The 18,682-nt window shown below is 33.9% G+C and overlaps 2 protein-coding genes across 2 annotated transcripts; both read right to left on the reverse strand.

Annotated features, from left to right (window-relative positions):
* Positions 1–7,650: 7,650 nt before the first annotated feature.
* LOC111294726 (uncharacterized) lies at positions 7,651–8,577 on the reverse strand. Its single transcript, XM_022888118.2, is given in 4 exon segments — positions 7,651–7,721; positions 8,111–8,359; positions 8,362–8,391; positions 8,394–8,577. Coding segments are annotated over 4 exon segments (534 nt in total).
* A 6,061-nt stretch (positions 8,578–14,638) lies between these two features.
* Positions 14,639–17,742, reverse strand: LOC111293985 (putative serine/threonine-protein kinase PBL25). The gene is made up of 5 exons (XM_022887077.2): positions 17,428–17,742; positions 17,004–17,155; positions 16,477–16,666; positions 15,834–16,225; positions 14,639–15,744 (listed from the first exon to the last, which is right to left on the reverse strand). Exons 1-5 carry the CDS (start codon positions 17,528–17,530, stop codon positions 14,881–14,883), a joined length of 1,701 nt encoding a protein of 566 aa, XP_022742812.1. The 5' UTR covers positions 17,531–17,742; the 3' UTR covers positions 14,639–14,880.
* Positions 17,743–18,682: the final 940 nt, after the last annotated feature.

Genomic DNA, 18,682 nt, shown 5'->3' on the forward strand with positions numbered 1-18,682 from the left:
TTGAATCTTGTAAGGAATCAAAGAAGATGATCAAATATTTAGGTCTTAGATATAAAAAAATTCATAGTTGTCCTAATGATTGCATGTTGTATTAGGGGGATAAAAAAAATCAAGAATCTTATCATTTGTGTGGTATTTCTCGTTAGGTCAACAAAAACCTCGATGAAAGGTTGAATGATAATAGTGATGAGGTAAGTGTCAAAAAGAAGTCTATTAAGGTTTTACGCTATTTTTCATTAACACCAAGACTTCAATAACTCTACATGTCTTTCAAACTACAGATTTAATGAGGTGACATTATGAGAAGTGAACGGATGATGGATCATTAAGGCATCCTGTAGATTCTTTGACATGAAAGTCATTTTATTCTAGGTTTTCAGACTTTACATCTGATCCTCAAAATGTTATGCTTAAACTGACATCTGATGAATTTAACCCGTTTTAAATGATGAGTACTTCTTATAGTACTTGGTCGTTGTATTGATTCTTTACAATTTGTCATCATGGATTGCTATAAAGTAACAGTCATTTATATTGTCTATGATAATTTCTAAGGAAAAAAGTTTGAGTAATGATATAGACATCTACTTACAACCTTTTATTAAAGAGTTAAAGTAATTATGAGAAAGAGTTGAAACCTATGATGCATCAAAAGTAAAAAATTTCAATATGTATGCTGTTTTGTTATGGATTATCAATAATTTTTTTGCATATACAAATTTATCTAGTTGGAGTACAAAAAGTCATTATACTTATTTATGTTGTGCTGCACAGACATATTTGACGTGGTTACGTAATGGTAGGAAGTTCTGTTATACAGGACATCATCGATAGTTAGATGATAATCATCGATTTAGATTTAAAAAACATCTTTTTGATGGAACTGAAGAGTCGAGGAGATGGTCTTGACCCATTAGTAGGTCTAATTCTTATCAAAGTTAAAAGATATTAATTTCACATATGAAAAAATGACTTCATCAAGAAAAAGAGTGAAGGACATCTTTGAAGGTGTCTGGCCTTATATTATGCAAGTTGGTGATAGTCATACAGAAGTTGGTGATCTTGATGTTCAAAGTGATAAAGAGGACAATGAAGTAGATGACCCCAATGAGTATGAGTTGTGAAAAAAAAGTATATTTTTTGAGTTATCTTATTAAGAATATAATTTATTACTCCATAACCTTGATTTGATGCACATAGAAAAGAATGTTTACAAAAATTTTATCGGGATAATTTTCAATGTGAATAAAATGTCCAAGAATGACTTAAAAAGTTAACTTGACCTAGTTGATATAGGGATTCGCGCAGACTTCATCCAATGTTGCTTTCTAATAGCAAATATTGACTGTCTATTGCTTGTTTTAGGATTTTTAAAGTCAAAAAAGATGTATTTTACAAGGTTTTGATAAATGTCAAAGTTTCAGATGGTTATACATCAAATATATCAAGATGTGTGAATATGAATGAGTAAAAACTTTCTTTATTAAAGTCACATAATTATCATATTCTGATGCAAGACTTACTTCCAATTACTTTACGCTCATCAATGTCAAAGCAAGTGACTTATATGGTAATTGAATTGAGTAATATATTTAAATATCTATGTAAAAAATGTATGAATGTGGAAAAGCTTGACAAAGTTCAAGATCGAGCTGTGATTACTTTATGCCATTTAGAGAAGATATTGCCTCCAAACTTCTTCACTATTATAATATATTTGGTTATCCACCTTCCATATGAAATAAAGGTCAAATATCGATGGATGTATCCTATTGAAAGGTATTATTTGTTAATAGATTGATTAAATTTTTATTGATTATCAAGCCAATCTACTTAAAATAACATATGACTAATGTTTTATGCTATAGGTTTTTGGGGAGGTTAAAGTCTTATTGTCACAACAAATGTTATCCGAAAGGTTTTATTGCTAAGGATATTTAGCAAAAGAGTATATGACATTATGTTCTTGTTATTTGAAAGATGTTGAAATGAGATTTAATAGACCTTCAAGAAATGTTGGTATACAGCATACAGACTCGACCTACAATTATCTTTTTTTTAAGTTTTGGATAACCCATAGGTAAAGCTGAATTGATGGAGTCAGATGATAAATCTTGGGCACAAGCACATTGATATGTTCTTATTCATCATGACTCAATTGAATCGTTTCGCACGTAAGTTGTTTAGCAAGGAAATTATTCATTACATTAGACATAATTTATTGTATTTTTTTTAGTGTTAATATTTTATCATGATACTTTATAGTGAGTATAGAAATAATTTGAGAGATCTTGCATGTTATCGACGATCAAACCCTCGAGAGGTTGATAAGTTGTTCACTGAAAACTTTCATGAATGGTTAGGATCAACTATAAGTAATGCTATACTTTTTATTATTTTTTATCTACATAGAATGCTTATGGTGATTATAACATTAATAACATATATATATTTATTCCACTTTTATAGGTTTGGAGTGGAAGGCTTGTTAGTAAAGAGGTGAAGTGTCTTTCATACAGTCTGAACTGGATTATGAAACAATACAAAAGTTTCATTATCAATGGATTTAGATTTCACATAAAATTCGTGAGAGATTTAGAAGTACACAAAATTCAAGAGTTGTTGTGACTTTATCAACTACTAGCTATGCTAGTGCTAATGACACAAACTCTTTACAGAAAAGTGTTGACTATTATGGCATGATTAATGACATCATTGAGTTAGATTATTATGGCAAATGAAAAGTTATCTTATTTTAGTATGATTAGGCAGATGTGAATAGTATGAGAGGTCTTAAGAAATATCAGTACAAATTTATACTTGTGAATTTTTTTCATTTAATTCACACTGGACAATAACTCATCGATGAACCTTATGTATTTTCATCTCAAGTTAAACAAGTATTTTACTTTGAAGATCCGAAAGAATTAGGTTAGTTTGTTATTCTGTGAAACACACCTAGAGACTTATTTGATATGGGGTTAGATACCAAAGATGATGTTGAATATGGAACTGAATGTTATTCTTTTGCTGAACAAAACTTAGATGAGAATATCTTCAGTACTTACACTCAGTAAGTCTACGAAGATGTTACTAAAGACATTTACGAATCATGATTCCGTGCACCTATAATTCGAGTGTTTAAGACATAATGTAATAAGTAATAGTATGTAAATAATGTCACATTCCCTATTGTATAATTATTGTCTTTTAAATTATACATTATATTTTGATTTAATTAAATCAAAATGTTCTTTATATATTGTAGGTTTTGATTTCTTAAATTGTTTATGTCTTTATATATCTTCTGAACTAACATTTTTTCTATATTCGTTTTTATGATGTAGGGAAGCTACAATGCAGAGAAGTAGGTTGAAAGAAAAATATATCAGAGATATTGGTTCAGAACCATCTACGACACCTGTAGATATTGGCTATGGACTGAATCTTTTGAAGGTAAATGAACGTAATGTAGGATCTAACTCCATTACTTTTAACCCTTCAACTGATATTAGATCTGACAATACGAGAGGTCCAGGTTTAGATAGTACCCCATCAATTGATTATGCTTTAAATTTGAATATAGGTATGATATATTCCAATTGTATAATTCGAGTATAATGATATGCAATTTTATAAATATATTTTATATTTGTTGCAGTTGATAACAATGGTCAATGGAGAACCATAGGTCGGACAACTTTGAAGGAATTATTTGCACTACCTCCTACGAGCGTATTATAGTGTCTAAAACTCTGATAGGCAACCAATTAGTGAAAAAGGCTCAACTATTGGCTAGATTTCTAGGCATGCTAGCCCGTAATGGAATGAAATTACATATTCATTATGAAACATGGCATAATATTTCAGAATAAGTTAAGGCCGATACGTTAAACTTTATTGAGGTATTAGTATAATTAATTAGATATATTCAAAATTTTTATTTTACATTTTGTTTACTTATTGAAACTTTTTTTTGTATTATTACAGTCAAGATTTGTACTTGAAATATCAACTTCATTTATGCTTAAGTTATTGGAAAAGAAATGGAAAGATTATAAGCATAGTTTGAAGAATAAGTATTTCGATCGAAATACTACTGTAGAGGCAATGATGTAAAATCTACTGCGTAATGTGATTAGGTGGTAATATGAATAACTGGTTAGATTTTGGTTCTAAAAAAAAAAAGAGGTACTAGTTTATAACTTTGTATAATAGAATTAAATGATGAAAGTGTTTTATGGTTTCAGTTGATAATATTTGTATTTCTATCATATACGTAATTCTTTTTATGACAGGAAAGAAAACAGATTGGGATTGGTAGCAGAAAGCAACAGAAATATAGTCACACAAGTCTATCAAAAAGTTTTGCAAGAAAGCAAAAAGAAATCATAAATTTATGATAATTAACTTATTTCAATGAATGAACTTTTTCTACCGTTAAAAGGTAAATATGGAAATTAACATTTATTGTTATGTTTTAATAGATTTGATTGTTTCAATACATGATATTAAACTTATCGAAAGTTTTAAACTTAGTTACACAAATAATATGTATGAAAAGTTATTGTTTACGTATTTTTATGCCTTTATTATCTTGTTGTTGTTATTGTTGTATTTTAACACTTTTGATAGCTTTAATACTTGATATTAAGCTTGTCTGATTGATTGAACTTGATTTCTATGGTTGATATGAGAGAAAAATTGTCAGTTATATCTGTTTGGGAATATTTTTACATATAAAAGGTAAATATACAAATAAATTTTGGATGCCTTTCAATATATTGAATGGCTTCAATCCTTCATATTAAACTGGGAGAAAATAATTGAATTTGGTTTTCATAATCAATATGTGTGAAAACCCAAAATGCTTTTATTCTTTGCGTATATTTAAGACTATTGTGTTGTTACAAGGCCAAAATATAAATAAAGCAAATTAAAGTTATTTGAAATTTTAATACTTGATTGACAGGATTGATATGCATAAATAAGTTATGATTGATATGTATCCTATCAAATAACATATATTTTTGTATAGGAGAATGAGATAGGTGGTACAATTAGACGTGTGAAACTTTTTTGCGTAACACACACAAAAAAAGATGAATCTTACATGAATGTCAAAACACAAAAAATTATGATAATTTGTATCATCTATTTTAACATAAAATAAAAATTAACTCTTTTTAACATATAATTAATTAATCATTAAACTTGATAGTTCTATATGACAAATTCATAGAAGAAAGTGAAAGAGAAAATGGTTGTTGAGATTGAAGTAGCATCTGAAGGTTCTCTCAACATATTCATAAAAGTTGCTAGAAAAGAAAGGCATGGATAGGTCTAAGGCCTTGGATCGGGTCCAACAGCATTTACCTACTATAGATATAACTCTCTGTAATTTACATTATCAGCAAGTTAGTCTTCGCGAGACATTTCAATATTGAAAGGGGAATTGTAAACTATGCAACAACGTTTTCAGCAAATGAAATAAGAAAAAGGACAGGAGCATGCCAAAATTGAAAAAGAACATGCTAAAATGGAAGTAAAACGTGCAAAATTTCAGTAGTTCAATGATCAATTCAATCATCTTATGAATTTTGTGCAACAATTTTCAAGAAATGATCTTGGTGCTCCATCAACTCAGGTATTATATTTAGTAAATATTAAAATTTTTAATATTTACTATAAGCATACAATGAAGTGTTAAAAATTATACGGTATTATTTAGTAGGTTATTGAGCATGCTAGTGACTAAGGTGAAAAAATTTTTTCATCAATTAACAGCCAGCAAAATGTATGTAGTCATCAATTTCATACATTTTAATTTTTTATTTGGTTAATGTATTTATCATATTTGAATGTTATTATACTAATTATTAAATTTTGTATTAATTAGATATATATTTAAATGTGAATGAAGTTAATATTAATTTCAATTTTTGAATTTAAGCTCTTTACTGAAAATAAAATTTATTATAAGAAACTAAAAAAATATATTATTTTACATAATTACGACGTTTGCGTTGGACAATGCCACTAAATGAATAATTTAGTGGCGTTTGTAGCATAAAATGCCACTATAAGTATCGGTGCTATTTTCAGCAAACGTAGCTAGTTAGGTGACGTTTTTTATAGAAATGCCACTAAAGCAACGGTGTTTTTCTCATAACAACGCAATTGAATTAGCGGTACCCAAAAGATACAAACGCCATAAATATTGAGGCATTTTCAGATTCAAACGCCTCTAAAGTAACGATGTTTTCTGTTACAAACGCCGTCAATGCAATAACGTTTTTCTCAAAAAAAATGTAACTAAAATAGCGGCGACTAAAAGATACGAACGTCGCTAATATTGAGCCATTTTTAGATTCAAATGCCTCTAAAGTAACAGCGTCTCAAAGATATAAATGTCGCTAAAATAGCAGTGCTCCTGATATAAACGCCGTTAATATTGAGCAGTTTTCATATTCAAATGCCTCTAAAGTAGTGACGTCTCAAAGATATAAACGCTGCTAAAATGGTGGCACTTTTGATACAAACGTCATTAATATCGAGGCATTTTTATTAAAACACCGTTATTTATCGCGACGCGTGTATAAGTAGCACTTTACGTGACATTTTTTCACAAATGCTGCAACCTTATAGTGGCGTTAATAAATACTATTAAACGGTAAAAAAAACGTCACTAAAAATCAAAATTCATGTAGTGTAACTAGGATTTCTTCATTAAAAAACCAAATCATATATTTATATATATATTTGCAATTACAAATTTGCATAACTTACAGTGATTAATCTTGATATTTAATTTTTGAAAATTATTAATAATATATTATATTTTATCTGATTTTTTTAAAAGTGTATTTTATTGTACTTACTAATATATATTATTAATATATATATGCAAATAATGAAATAATATACTAATAAAAATATTATGAGCTCATAAAATTATAAAATAAAAATATTATCACCACATTATTATACTTTTAATGATTTATAATTAAAGGTAGACTAACTAAGTATAGGCAATAAATAAATAAATAAATAAAGCACAAAAGTATCAATGAATTATGAGAATTGTTAATAAAATCACATTAGTGATTAGATTAGATTAACATTGTGATCTTGAATATGAAATCAAACAAACTTAAGAATCGAAAAAGAAAAGAGAATCTACTTCCCTGCAAGGGCATCTATCACCTAATCACGGGAGTCTTTTAGAACTCTTGAAACAGAGCTGTCCCTTCCTAGCCACATCAGCTTGAAGCAGCCACTTGGTTGCGTCTGCAGCCGCAGTTACCACTTCAGCAACATTTTCCCTCACACATCAAAGGCTGAGACCTGAAAATTATTCGAATACCAACTTTCCTAACAATTTTGCAAAGTGGTACTTTTTCATGTCATTCTCTTTGCATAAGAGAAACAGATGGGATCAACTGGGCAATATGACTGTCAACTACTAGTATTTATCTGTCAGTTCATAGTTACAAGCAGAAGTAAAACGTTGGACATTCTGTGTTAACAAATGCAAACTTTATTTACCTCAGAGATTTAAATAATTAACGAAAGGTGCTCAATTTCCAGAGAGAATAATTCTAGATGATGAACAATAACAGTGGCAATGGCAACTTATGTCATTTGACTTTACAGATCCGTCCTATCTTGTTTCTCACCTTCCTTGTTAGCAGCTTGAATAGATTTGAACCAAAGAATGCCTGAACATTCAAAGTCAGATTGAGTTAATATTTCAAGCTATATGTTCCGCTAGTACTTCATTAATCACTTTGAAAATGGGTTTGTTTTTGTCGCCAAAATCAATAAAAGGACTATTAGGTTACGATATGACATAGGTATCCGAATTGCATGCATCATGTTTCAGTTCATTGTGTAAACTTTCTTCTAGTTATGTAGCGTCAAAAAGTTTCATTCTTCCAAATTAATCAAATTATTGGTATGAGAAGAAGATAATCACAAATAAGACTTTATTACATTAGATAAATATGATAATTCATATATTCATATCCCGAAAAATATTAACATTTCATGCAGTTGTACAGTATTTTATACAATATCAAAAAAGAGAAAAATAAAGTAGAAAATTTACTCACAGAAGTGGGGATGCCAGTAAATGCAAAGAAACCAAGCAAGGGTGCATAGAAAATGTCGTCTGAGTTTAAAACTCCAAAAACTGGCCTTTGGTTGACGTACTCAAAAATGGAACCTACCTGCAGCATGAAGAGGAAAAAGTTTCGCCGTCTTAATTTTGTGTTGTCCTTCCCTTCATCTCGAGCCCAAGGAGGGGGCTTGTCTGAATAGGTTCTAGCCCAAGAAGGGATACTTTCTTCAGACTTCTGGACTTGGCCGAACCTTCAGTTGCATCAAACACATGAATCCTACAGATAACCTTTTGTTTTGATAAACATAAAAACATCGTGTGGCATGTTGGTTCAGAATCCTTTCTCTTACGTCCAAAAATAATCGGGGAAATGATGCATTTTCTTTTATAAGAAAACCACATATTGAAGTTGAATTGCGTAGAGACAATAAGGCTGCAAACCATCGTATCTTCATCTATATCTATAAAAAAAATGAGAAATGTAAAAATGTAAAACTAACATAAGAAAAAGCAGTATGAAGTGCATGGTAAAGAAATATATGAATTTTTCCGAAGACAAAATGAAAGCATAAATATTAAAAGCTAAGTGGAGAGGTAGAAGAGAACCTGAGAAGAGAGTTGGAGGGTTGGTGGTGTGGAAAAATTGAAAGAGTGGAGAGGAGAAGCAAAGGCTGAAGAAGATAAAACAGAGAGAGGGAACTTTACATATCTTTTTTATGGTTCATTTTAATTGGGTTTGGGACCCGATCTTCATTTGTGAAATGGGGCTTCGGTTCACTTTAGGCAAATTTTGCAAGCAATCATGTGCTTTTGGGCACATCTCCCTTTATTTCGACTTCAAGAGAAAATCTTTTGCGCTTCTCGTCATTCAAGTGACCCCAAATTATGTTGCGCCTGAAGCAATAATCACAACAATACAGAAGCAATAGACAACAATCAATAATCAAATGCGCAGAAAAATAAAGCACACCAAGATTTACGTGGAAAACCCTCCAGTGTAGAGGGAAAAAACCACGGGCCGCCAGAAAAATCTTCACTATCAAATAATAGTTATACAAAGTTCTTCTCTAGCTAAAACTAGAGCTAATCAACAACTAGAGAAACAATTGGAGAAATCTCACCAAATAAGTGACTCAACAAATACACCCTGGATTTGTTCCTAGAGAGCTTCAAACCCGATCTTCACCGTTCAGAATGTCAAACTCTGAATCATAAACCTCCTGACAAGGTTCCAACTCAATCGGACCACGGATCGACTTCCGTTCAACCAACTCTCCCTTCTCCTTTTTCTCTCTCTGCTTTTCCTGGCTTTTCTTCTTTCTCTGCTTGGTTTTCGACACACACCTTAAACAACCCCACCTCTTTTTTATTAAGTAGCTAGGGCTCTGTGTAAAATAAAAGATCAAGGCCCATGGCCTTTACTTGGTCCAAAACCACTTACATGGGACTGGACCCCATTTTCCTAACAATCTCCCCCTCCAGCCCCATTAGGAGGAGATTCATCACCATAGCAATTTCATTTGGAACTTACCTTGGCCAGGGAACTCATTCCGGCCAAGTTACTGCAAAGCTCAAGCTTTTCCCTGAGAAGTATCTTAGTCAACATATCTGCCACATTTTTATCAGTATGGACTTTCTTCAATAGCATCTGCTGTTCTTCAATCACTGAACGTAACCAATGATATCTAACATCAATGTGCTTTGTTCTAGCATGGTATATGGTATTCTTACTCAAATCTAAAGCACTCTGGCTATCACAAAATACCACATACTCTTTCTGATTCAACCCCAATTCAAAAAGAAAACGTTTCATCCAAAGCATTTCTTTACATGCTTCAGTTGCTGCAATATACTCAGCTTCTGTAGTTGACAAAGCAACACACTTCTGCAACTTAGACTGCCAAGATACAGCTCCTCCTGCAAAAGTGAACAAATACCCTGAAGTAGATTTCCTACCATCAAGATCGCCTGCCATGTCAGCATCAGTAAACCCTTCTAGAATTGGTTGTGAAACTCCATAAGTCAAACACATTTTTGAGGTACCCCTCAAATATCTAAAAATCCATTTTACTGCTTCCCAGTGAACCTTCCCTGGATTAGAAAGAAATCTGCTCACTACACCAACTGCATGAGCAATGTCAGGCCTTGTACAAACCATAAGATACATTAAAGAACCGACTGCAGAAGAATAAGGAATACTAGACATAGCTAGTTGCTCTTCCTTAGACACTGGACAAGATTTCTTACTTAGATGAAAATGGTTGGCAAGTGAACTGCTAACTGATTTAGCATGTTGCATGTTGAATCTACCAAGCACTCGTTCAACATACTTTTCCTGTGACAACCACAGCTTTCCAGCTCTCCTATCCCGGATAATGTCCATACCAAGAATCTGCTTTGCTGGACCTAAATCTTTCATATCAAAAGACTTAGACAATTGTTCTTTCAACCTGCAAACCATACTAGCATCTTGTCCTACAATCAACATATCATCAACATATAATAATAGGATAATGAAGTTACCATTAGGGAATTGTTTAACATACACACAAGAATCCGCTGCTGTTCTTTTATAGCTATGACTCACCATAAAAGAATCAAACTTCTTGTACCACTGTCGTGGAGCTTGTTTCAAGCCATACAAGCTTTTCTTCAATTTACAAACTAAGTGCTCTTTCCCTTTCACTTCAAAACCCTCAGGCTGATTCATATAAATGTCCTCCTGCAAATCACCATGCAAAAATGCAGTTTTAACATCAAGTTGCTCAAGTTCAAGATTCAAACTAGCTGTCAATCCCAGTACCACTCGAATAGAACTCATTTTTACAACTGGAGCAAAAATCTCATCAAAATCGATGCCTGGTTTCTGAGAAAAACCTTTTACTACCAATCGAGCTTTGTACCTTACTAGTTTGTCACCATCCTTTTTCAACTTGAACACCCATTTATTCTTTAATGGCCTCTTTCCTGTTGGAAGTTTAACAAGATCATAAGTACCATTCTTTCGCAATGACTCCATCTCTTCTTTCATTGCTTTTAACCAGTGCTCTCTATCCGGAGTAGCCTGCACATCTTGAAAGCTTTCTGGCTCCCCTTCACTGGTAACTAAAATAAAATCTGAACTTGAATACCTGGTAGATGGCCTGCGCTCTCTAGTAGATCTCCTGGGCTGAGACTCTACATCACTTGATGCCGAAGGTAGCTCCCCCTGCTCAACACTCTCAGGTAGAGAGGATTGCTCCCCCTGCTCAAAACTAATAGCATCTGGCTCATCACCAACTGTAGCTGGCTCATCCATATCCCCAAGTTCTGTTTCTGGCTCATTTTCACCATCTGTGGCTCTTTCCTGTGAAATCCCTGTCGGTGTTGAAACATCACACTCAACAGTAACTCGTGTAGTCTTCTCATTTTTCTCAAGGTCTGCTATGGTTTCTTTTTCATGAAAGACCACATCTCTGCTTCTGACTGTCTTTCTCTTTACTGGATCCCATACCCTGTAGCCAAATTCCTCATCACCATATCCTACAAACACACACTGTGTAGCTTTACTATCAAGCTTTGACCTCTGCTCTTTTGGTACATGCATGAATGCTTTACACCCAAAAACTTTTAAGTGAGAGTATGAAGCATCTTTTCCTGTCCACACTCTTTCTGGAATGTCAAAGCCCAAAGGAACTGATGGTGACCTGTTAAGTAAATAACAAGCTGTGTTGACTGCTTCACCCCAGAATGGCTTTGGTAATTTTGCCATCCTCAACATACATCTGACTTTTTCCACAATGGTGCGATTCATTCTTTCAGCTATACCATTATGCTGCGGTGTTCCAGGTTCTGTCCTCTCATGCCTGATCCCATGCTTTGAGCAATACTCTTCAAAGCTTTTAGATGTGTATTCCCTACCATTATCAGTTCGAATACACTTCAAGGGTAACCCTGTCATCCTTTCAACCATGGCATGAAATTTTTGAAAATACTGCAGTACCTGACTTTTATATTTCAACATATACACCCAAGTTTTACGTGAAGCATCATCAATAAAAGTAACAAAATATCTGCTACCACCTAATGACTCAACCTCAATGGGACCACATACATCAGAATAAATTAATTCCAATCTATTTTCTTTTCTCTGAGAACTTTTACGAAAAGAAACTCTATGATGCTTACCAAACAAACAATAATCACATGAATCGAGAGACATACCTTTGGTCAAGGGAATGAGAGAGTGCCTTGCCAAAACCTGTAACCCTTTTTCACTCATGTGTGCCAGCCTCCTGTGCCACAAGTTTGCTGAAGCATCATTTTCAACGGTATTTACCTGGTTACCGTTCAATTGCATCCATGTCTTATACATTGTGCAGCATAGTTTTTCCTTTGCAACTACCATAGATCCTTTGAGAAGCTTCCACTGTCCATTCTTTTGTCGGCTTTCATATCCCTCCTTATCAAGGACATTAATAGCAAGCAAGTTCATTCTCATATCTGGAATGTGTCTGACATCCCTCAAAGTCAACATGCAGCCTGTACTAGTTTGTACACCAATATCACCAATCCCAACAATCTGCGACACACTCTTGTTTCCCATCTTGGTACAACCAAAGTCTCCTGCTTTGTAAGTTGTAAACAACTCTCTCTTAGGAACACAATGATATGCCGCTCCTGTGTCAACTATCCACTCAATGTCGGGATCACTAACATGATTACAATCACCATGTGTACAAATCAAAGTAACTGAATCACTATCTGAATTTACTGCTGCAACATTGCCATCATCTGAACTCTTGCATTTCTCATCTTTTCGCTCTTGCTTTAAGATTCTACAGTTTCGTTTTATATGACCCGCCTTACCACAATGGAAACACTTCACTTTACCTCTAGACTTGGATCTATGTTTAGACTTACCACGGCCTTTTGAGTCCTGACTTCTGTCGATGTTTCTACCCCTGTTCTCTGTGACCAGAGCTTGATTCCCAGGGTCTACATCTTTTCGCCTCGCTTCTTCATTAAGCATACTGTCCTTTACCATCTCTAATGTCACCTTATAATCAGGAGCTGAATTAAGAACAATCACAACTAGAGTATTCCAGCTGTCTGGCAATGAACCCAAAAGAAATAATGCCTTCATTTCATCATCCATCTTAAGTTCCATAGTAGTCATCCGATTAAATATATCTTGAAAATCACTCAAGTGCTCTGTAACAGATCGTCCATCCCTGTACTGTAAAGTTGCAATTTTTTTAACAAGCATAACTTTATTCATACCTGTTTTTCTCTCATATAATGCTGCCAATTTTTCCCAAACAATGTGAGCATCTGACTCCTGCGCTACATGATGAAACACGCTGATATCAACCCATTTTCTGATTGTAGCCAGCGTCTTTCTACCTAGCTTCTTCCAGCTTTCATCTTTCATATCTGCTGGTTTAGCCGAATCACCCAATACTGGCTCATACAAATCTTTGCAGTATAGATGATCCTCCATCATAGGCTTCCAAATTGAATAATTTGATGCTGTCAATTTTATCATGGAACCTGTATCACCCTCCATGATCTCAAACAGAATTTACTTCTATCCTGGGATGCTTCTGTATCGATGTCTCAAAATAACCCTCGCTCTGATACCACTTGTTGCGCCTGAAGCAATAATCACAACAATACAGAAGCAATAGACAACAATCAATAATCAAATGCGCAGAAAAATAAAGCACACCAAGATTTACGTGGAAAACCCTCCAGTGTAGAGGGAAAAAACCACGGGCCGCCAGAAAAATCTTCACTATCAAATAATAGTTATACAAAGTTCTTCTCTAGCTAAAACTAGAGCTAATCAACAACTAGAGAAACAATTGGAGAAATCTCACCAAATAAGTGACTCAACAAATACACCCTGGATTTGTTCCTAGAGAGCTTCAAACCCGATCTTCACCGTTCAGAATGTCAAACTCTGAATCATAAACCTCCTGACAAGGTTCCAACTCAATCGGACCACGGATCGACTTCCGTTCAACCAACTCTCCCTTCTCCTTTTTCTCTCTCTGCTTTTCCTGGCTTTTCTTCTTTCTCTGCTTGGTTTTCGACACACACCTTAAACAACCCCACCTCTTTTTTATTAAGTAGCTAGGGCTCTGTGTAAAATAAAAGATCAAGGCCCATGACCTTTACTTGGTCCAAAACCACTTACATGGGACTGGACCCCATTTTCCTAACAAATTATACAAAATTATACAAATTTTGACAAATGAAGATTCAATTAAAAATTTTTAAAAATTTAGGATCGAGATCGAATTTGGTACAAAGTTCGAAGATTAAGAATAAAATGAGGAAAGCTCTTGATCAGAAGTTTGTAAAAAATTTAACTATTCATTTTACTAATATTAATTATTTCATTGAAAATTACCATTAATAATTAATAAATTCTGTAAGGAGATATAATTATTAATTAGATAACTTTTTAAACTTCTTTGAGTCAATAATTATTTTTAACCTTTTTTATATTATATAAAGATAAGATCAGATAAAGAGATAATAACTTGAGAAGTTTTGGAACTTAAAAGACATAGAAATATTAAAGACAAGACAAAGTCACTTTAAGTTTGTGGGTGGCATAAATAGCTTCTCTCTACACCAAAATGTACCCATTTGACTCTCCCTATGCCAACATATATATAGGAAAAGCAGTTGTGTTAGCCTTTGTGAAGGTTACTGATTGTGGACGGATGTTCTCATGGTGCGCTTCGCTTTCATCCTGTGATCCTCCATTACTGCTGCTGCGGGCTCTTCCTGCTTGAGCCTGAAGAATTGCTTTCATCATGCAAGGCCCTGCTGGTATTATAATTTCCATGCTGAGATTTCCTGCTGCTCTTCCGGCTTAAAGAAACACTTCCTTCCTTGGATTTCCTGCTACTCTTGCGACCCGATGAAACACTTCCATCAGTTGATTTCTTGCTGCCCTTTTGACTTTCGTAACTACTTCCTACAAGCAATTTCTTGCTGCTTCTCTTATGACTTGAGGAACTTTCATCAGCTGAATCACTGCTGCTTGAATAAGGATCATTTTCCTGTGATTTCCTGCTGCTTTTGTGGCTTGATGAGAATGCCGATTTCTTACTATCTTGGTGACTCAAAAAAGTACTTTCTTTATGAGAACCCTTGCTGCTTTCTTCTCTGAAAGAAGCACTTCCATCAGTGGATCGTCTACTATGGTCATGAGTCAAAGCACTTTCTTCATGAGTATTCACGCTGCCACTTCGGCTCGAATAAACACTTCCCTTATCACTGTCTGATTCACTATCCGAATCAGCATCACGAACAGAGCAGTCTTGTTCCTTCAGCTTCCCTTCATTGCCACACTCCAAGAATTGCAGCTTAGATGAGATGCAATGCAATTTAGATGAGATGGCAGCAGGAAGAGTGCGAGGAATACTATTCTCTTCTGTGGCCATAGAAAGAAAACTTAAGGCTGTCATCACATCACTCATCAAAGGACGGGCTGCAGCTTCATCTTGCAGACACATGGCTGCTATTGCAACAGCTTGATTCAAACCCCTTTCCGGAAATCGCTTCTTAAGTAAAGGATCCGCCATTTCTGGGAACCTTTTTGGTTCCCTGAATATTGGTTGTGCCTGTTCCAAACACAGCGATACCAAGTGGTTACTGTTACAAAAGACTTGAAAGCTATCACTTCCTTTCTTCTACAAACAAATTTACTTACCCAAGCAACTAAGTTTTGCTCGTCGACAGGTTTGGTAGTGTCAATGGCTCTTCTTCCAGTGATAAGCTCCAGTAGAACAACTCCAAAACTGTATACATCTGCACCAGTTGTGAGTTTACCTGATCTTGAATATTCTGGAGCACTGTAACCATAAGTTCCCATTGTCCTTGACTGCATAGGCATCTTTTCTGCTGAAGGGCCAAGCTTGTCCAGTCCAATATCAGACAGTTTGGGATTGAATTGTTCATCCAACAAAACGTTTGAAGACTTGAGATCACGATATATTACAGGCGGATTGGCCTTATCGTGCAAATACTCTAGAGCTTGAGCTGACCCATATGCTATTTTCATTCGGGTTATCCAATCTAATGGTTTTCCTTCAGTCTTCATATCTGCAATTACACTATACAAATATTAAAATTTTGTCTTTCACTTTACATTGACCATTTGTGATTTTTTTTTTTTATTAGGGGAAGGGAAGAGTCAAACCTTGCTGTTTAATACAAGATTATACATCAATCACAGAGTTAAATGCTCAAGTGCTACCGTGTTGTGAATTTTTAAGCAGAAAAATATAAAAATTACCAAATAATTTAATGAAAATGAACAGAACAGGGACATAAAAAAAAAATGAATTTTGTACCAAGTAGATGATCTTCTACAGAACCCCCGGGCATGAATTCAAAAACCAAAAGCCTCTGATCTCCATCAGCACAGTATCCAATGAGACTAACCAGGTTTGGATGCTGTAAGAGACTCAATTGTGCAACCTCTACAAGAAACTCCCTGTTTCCTTGTATTGAATTCCTGTCAAGTTGTTTCACAGCAACCACCTATCTCCAATTTCAGGGTAATTAGGAATACTAAACAAAGCTTTAATAAACGAATTTTACTTTTCACAAACAAAAGAATCAGTGACTTTATTAGAGCAAAGGATAATGCTAGTGTTAATGCTTTTGTTCTTTGTTTATTTATTTATTTATTTATTTATTTAAATAAAAAATAAGAAAACAAATGACAAAAACATAAATCAAACGGAATCTAATGTCGTTGTGATTCTCGACTTGGTTTTTTGGTCTCCAGATTTCAATCCAATCAGCAGTTTTTTTTCCTTCAAACAATGAAACAAAAAGAAAGGCCAAAATAAAAAGTGTAGGAAGTAAAGAGCACCTGGCCAGTAGCCTGAAGAGTCCCCTTGTAAACCCTTCCGAAACCACCTTCACCCAACAAACACTCTTGGCGGAAATTCTTGGTTGCGGCGGCTAGCTCACGGAATGTGAATCTTTGAGCAGCAATGTTTCCATGTTCAGCTTCCATATTTTCTGTATCACGTTTTTCTTTCTTAGTTTCTTAACCCAACCAAAAAATAAAAAGGCAAAACAACAAATCAATGAGATACGTTTCTTCTGGGTGTTTTTTTGTGAAGTCTAATATTTTGTTTTCCTTTGATTATTATTTTGAACTATAAACTACATTGGAACAGTCATGTTTGTCATCATGTGAATATTGGATTTGGAACAGTCTCTCCATGGATATAATAAGATCCAGGGTTGGAAGGAAAAAAAAAAAAAGCAAAGTATAGGCCATACGATACCAGGCGCTCTTGATTGAATAAGCTCGTGAAACGAAGAGTCATGGTCCCTTTTGCCGGTTTCTTTCTTGCTTTTTTGTGACGAGAAGCATGGGAAGCAATTCATTTTGCCAGGATTGCAACCTGAATTCCCCGAAAACCTTGTGTTCCAAGAGCAAGAAAAAAATGGCTTGGAACACCAACAAACGATGGACAGTATTCCCGTAGTTGACGTCACCTCTAGGGTCAAAAATGGGAAGCCGAAGACAATGCAATGAGGCAAAGTTTGTGCAGGACATGAGGGGAACCTTCAACAGATCGAAGGACCCCTCGTAGGGCGGAGGCGCTTTTGGAACCAGGGAATACAAAAAGAGATCATGAGAACCAATGTTTGGAAACAAGCAAAACAAAAAAGGAACAAAACGTAAGTTTTTTCCTTGGAGTTCTCGGAGAAAAAGATGGAGGATTGAGTGGACAATTTGTTTAGGATTCGTTTGAAAAGGATAGCCAAAAATATGAGATTCAGTACTCCTTCAGGGCAGTGGATGGAAACTTTTTTTGTAAATCCAGGCTATTTGTGAATATTTCCAACCATTGATTTTGGAGATTACAGTTAAATAGTTGTACTATTAACATAGTTTTCACTTATCCTAAATTTACATTGAGACATGCAAACACGAGAACACGTGAAAAAATGTATAAAAAAATATTAGTTTTTTTCTCTTTAAAAAGAAATTAGGTAAAGATTACATATAAGTAAAAACTATACAAATTTTGTCAACATTTGTATGATTTGGTAAAATATTAAAATTTTAATTCTAATAAATAAGATTTAAATTCTAATAATTTTAAATATAAAAAAATACAAATTTTATACACATGTATAAAACTTTAACGATATAATAAATTTAAAAAAAATACAGATGTATACAATTTATATATATGAAATACATATATACATAAATATATGTAACCTAGTTCAAAAAATTATTATTATTATTATTATTATTATTATTATTATTATTATTATTGTAATCGATATGTCCAGGTCACACTCAAATAATTAAAACTACAAATTTAACAATAAGTTTTATAGTTATTGTAAAAAATAAGTTATCATTTTATACACCATTGTGAAATTTTTTAAAAGCATAAATCAAACCCCAGTCAATACATACATAACATAAAGTAGCCCCACCAACCACTGACAGCATACAATCAACAACCAAATCCAGCAAAATAAAGTAAATTACAGGCAAGCCACCGGATTAGAAAGTAG

Source organism: Durio zibethinus, chromosome 14 (assembly GCF_047325235.1).
Source record: "Durio zibethinus cultivar Kanyao isolate XHJ-2024 chromosome 14, ASM4732523v1, whole genome shotgun sequence".
NCBI classification, from domain to species: domain Eukaryota; kingdom Viridiplantae; phylum Streptophyta; class Magnoliopsida; order Malvales; family Malvaceae; genus Durio; species Durio zibethinus.

Coding starts and splice junctions, on each gene's coding strand:
- LOC111293985 (XM_022887077.2), bottom strand. CDS start 17,530: ATGAATTGCTTCCCATGCTTCTCGTCACAAAAAAGCAAGAAAGAAACC. Junction 17,156..17,427: donor TATTCAATCAAGAGCGCCTG/GTATCGTATGGC, acceptor AACGTGATACAG/AAAATATGGAAGCTGAACAT. Junction 16,226..16,476: donor TGTAGAAGATCATCTACTTG/GTACAAAATTCA, acceptor GTGTAATTGCAG/ATATGAAGACTGAAGGAAAA.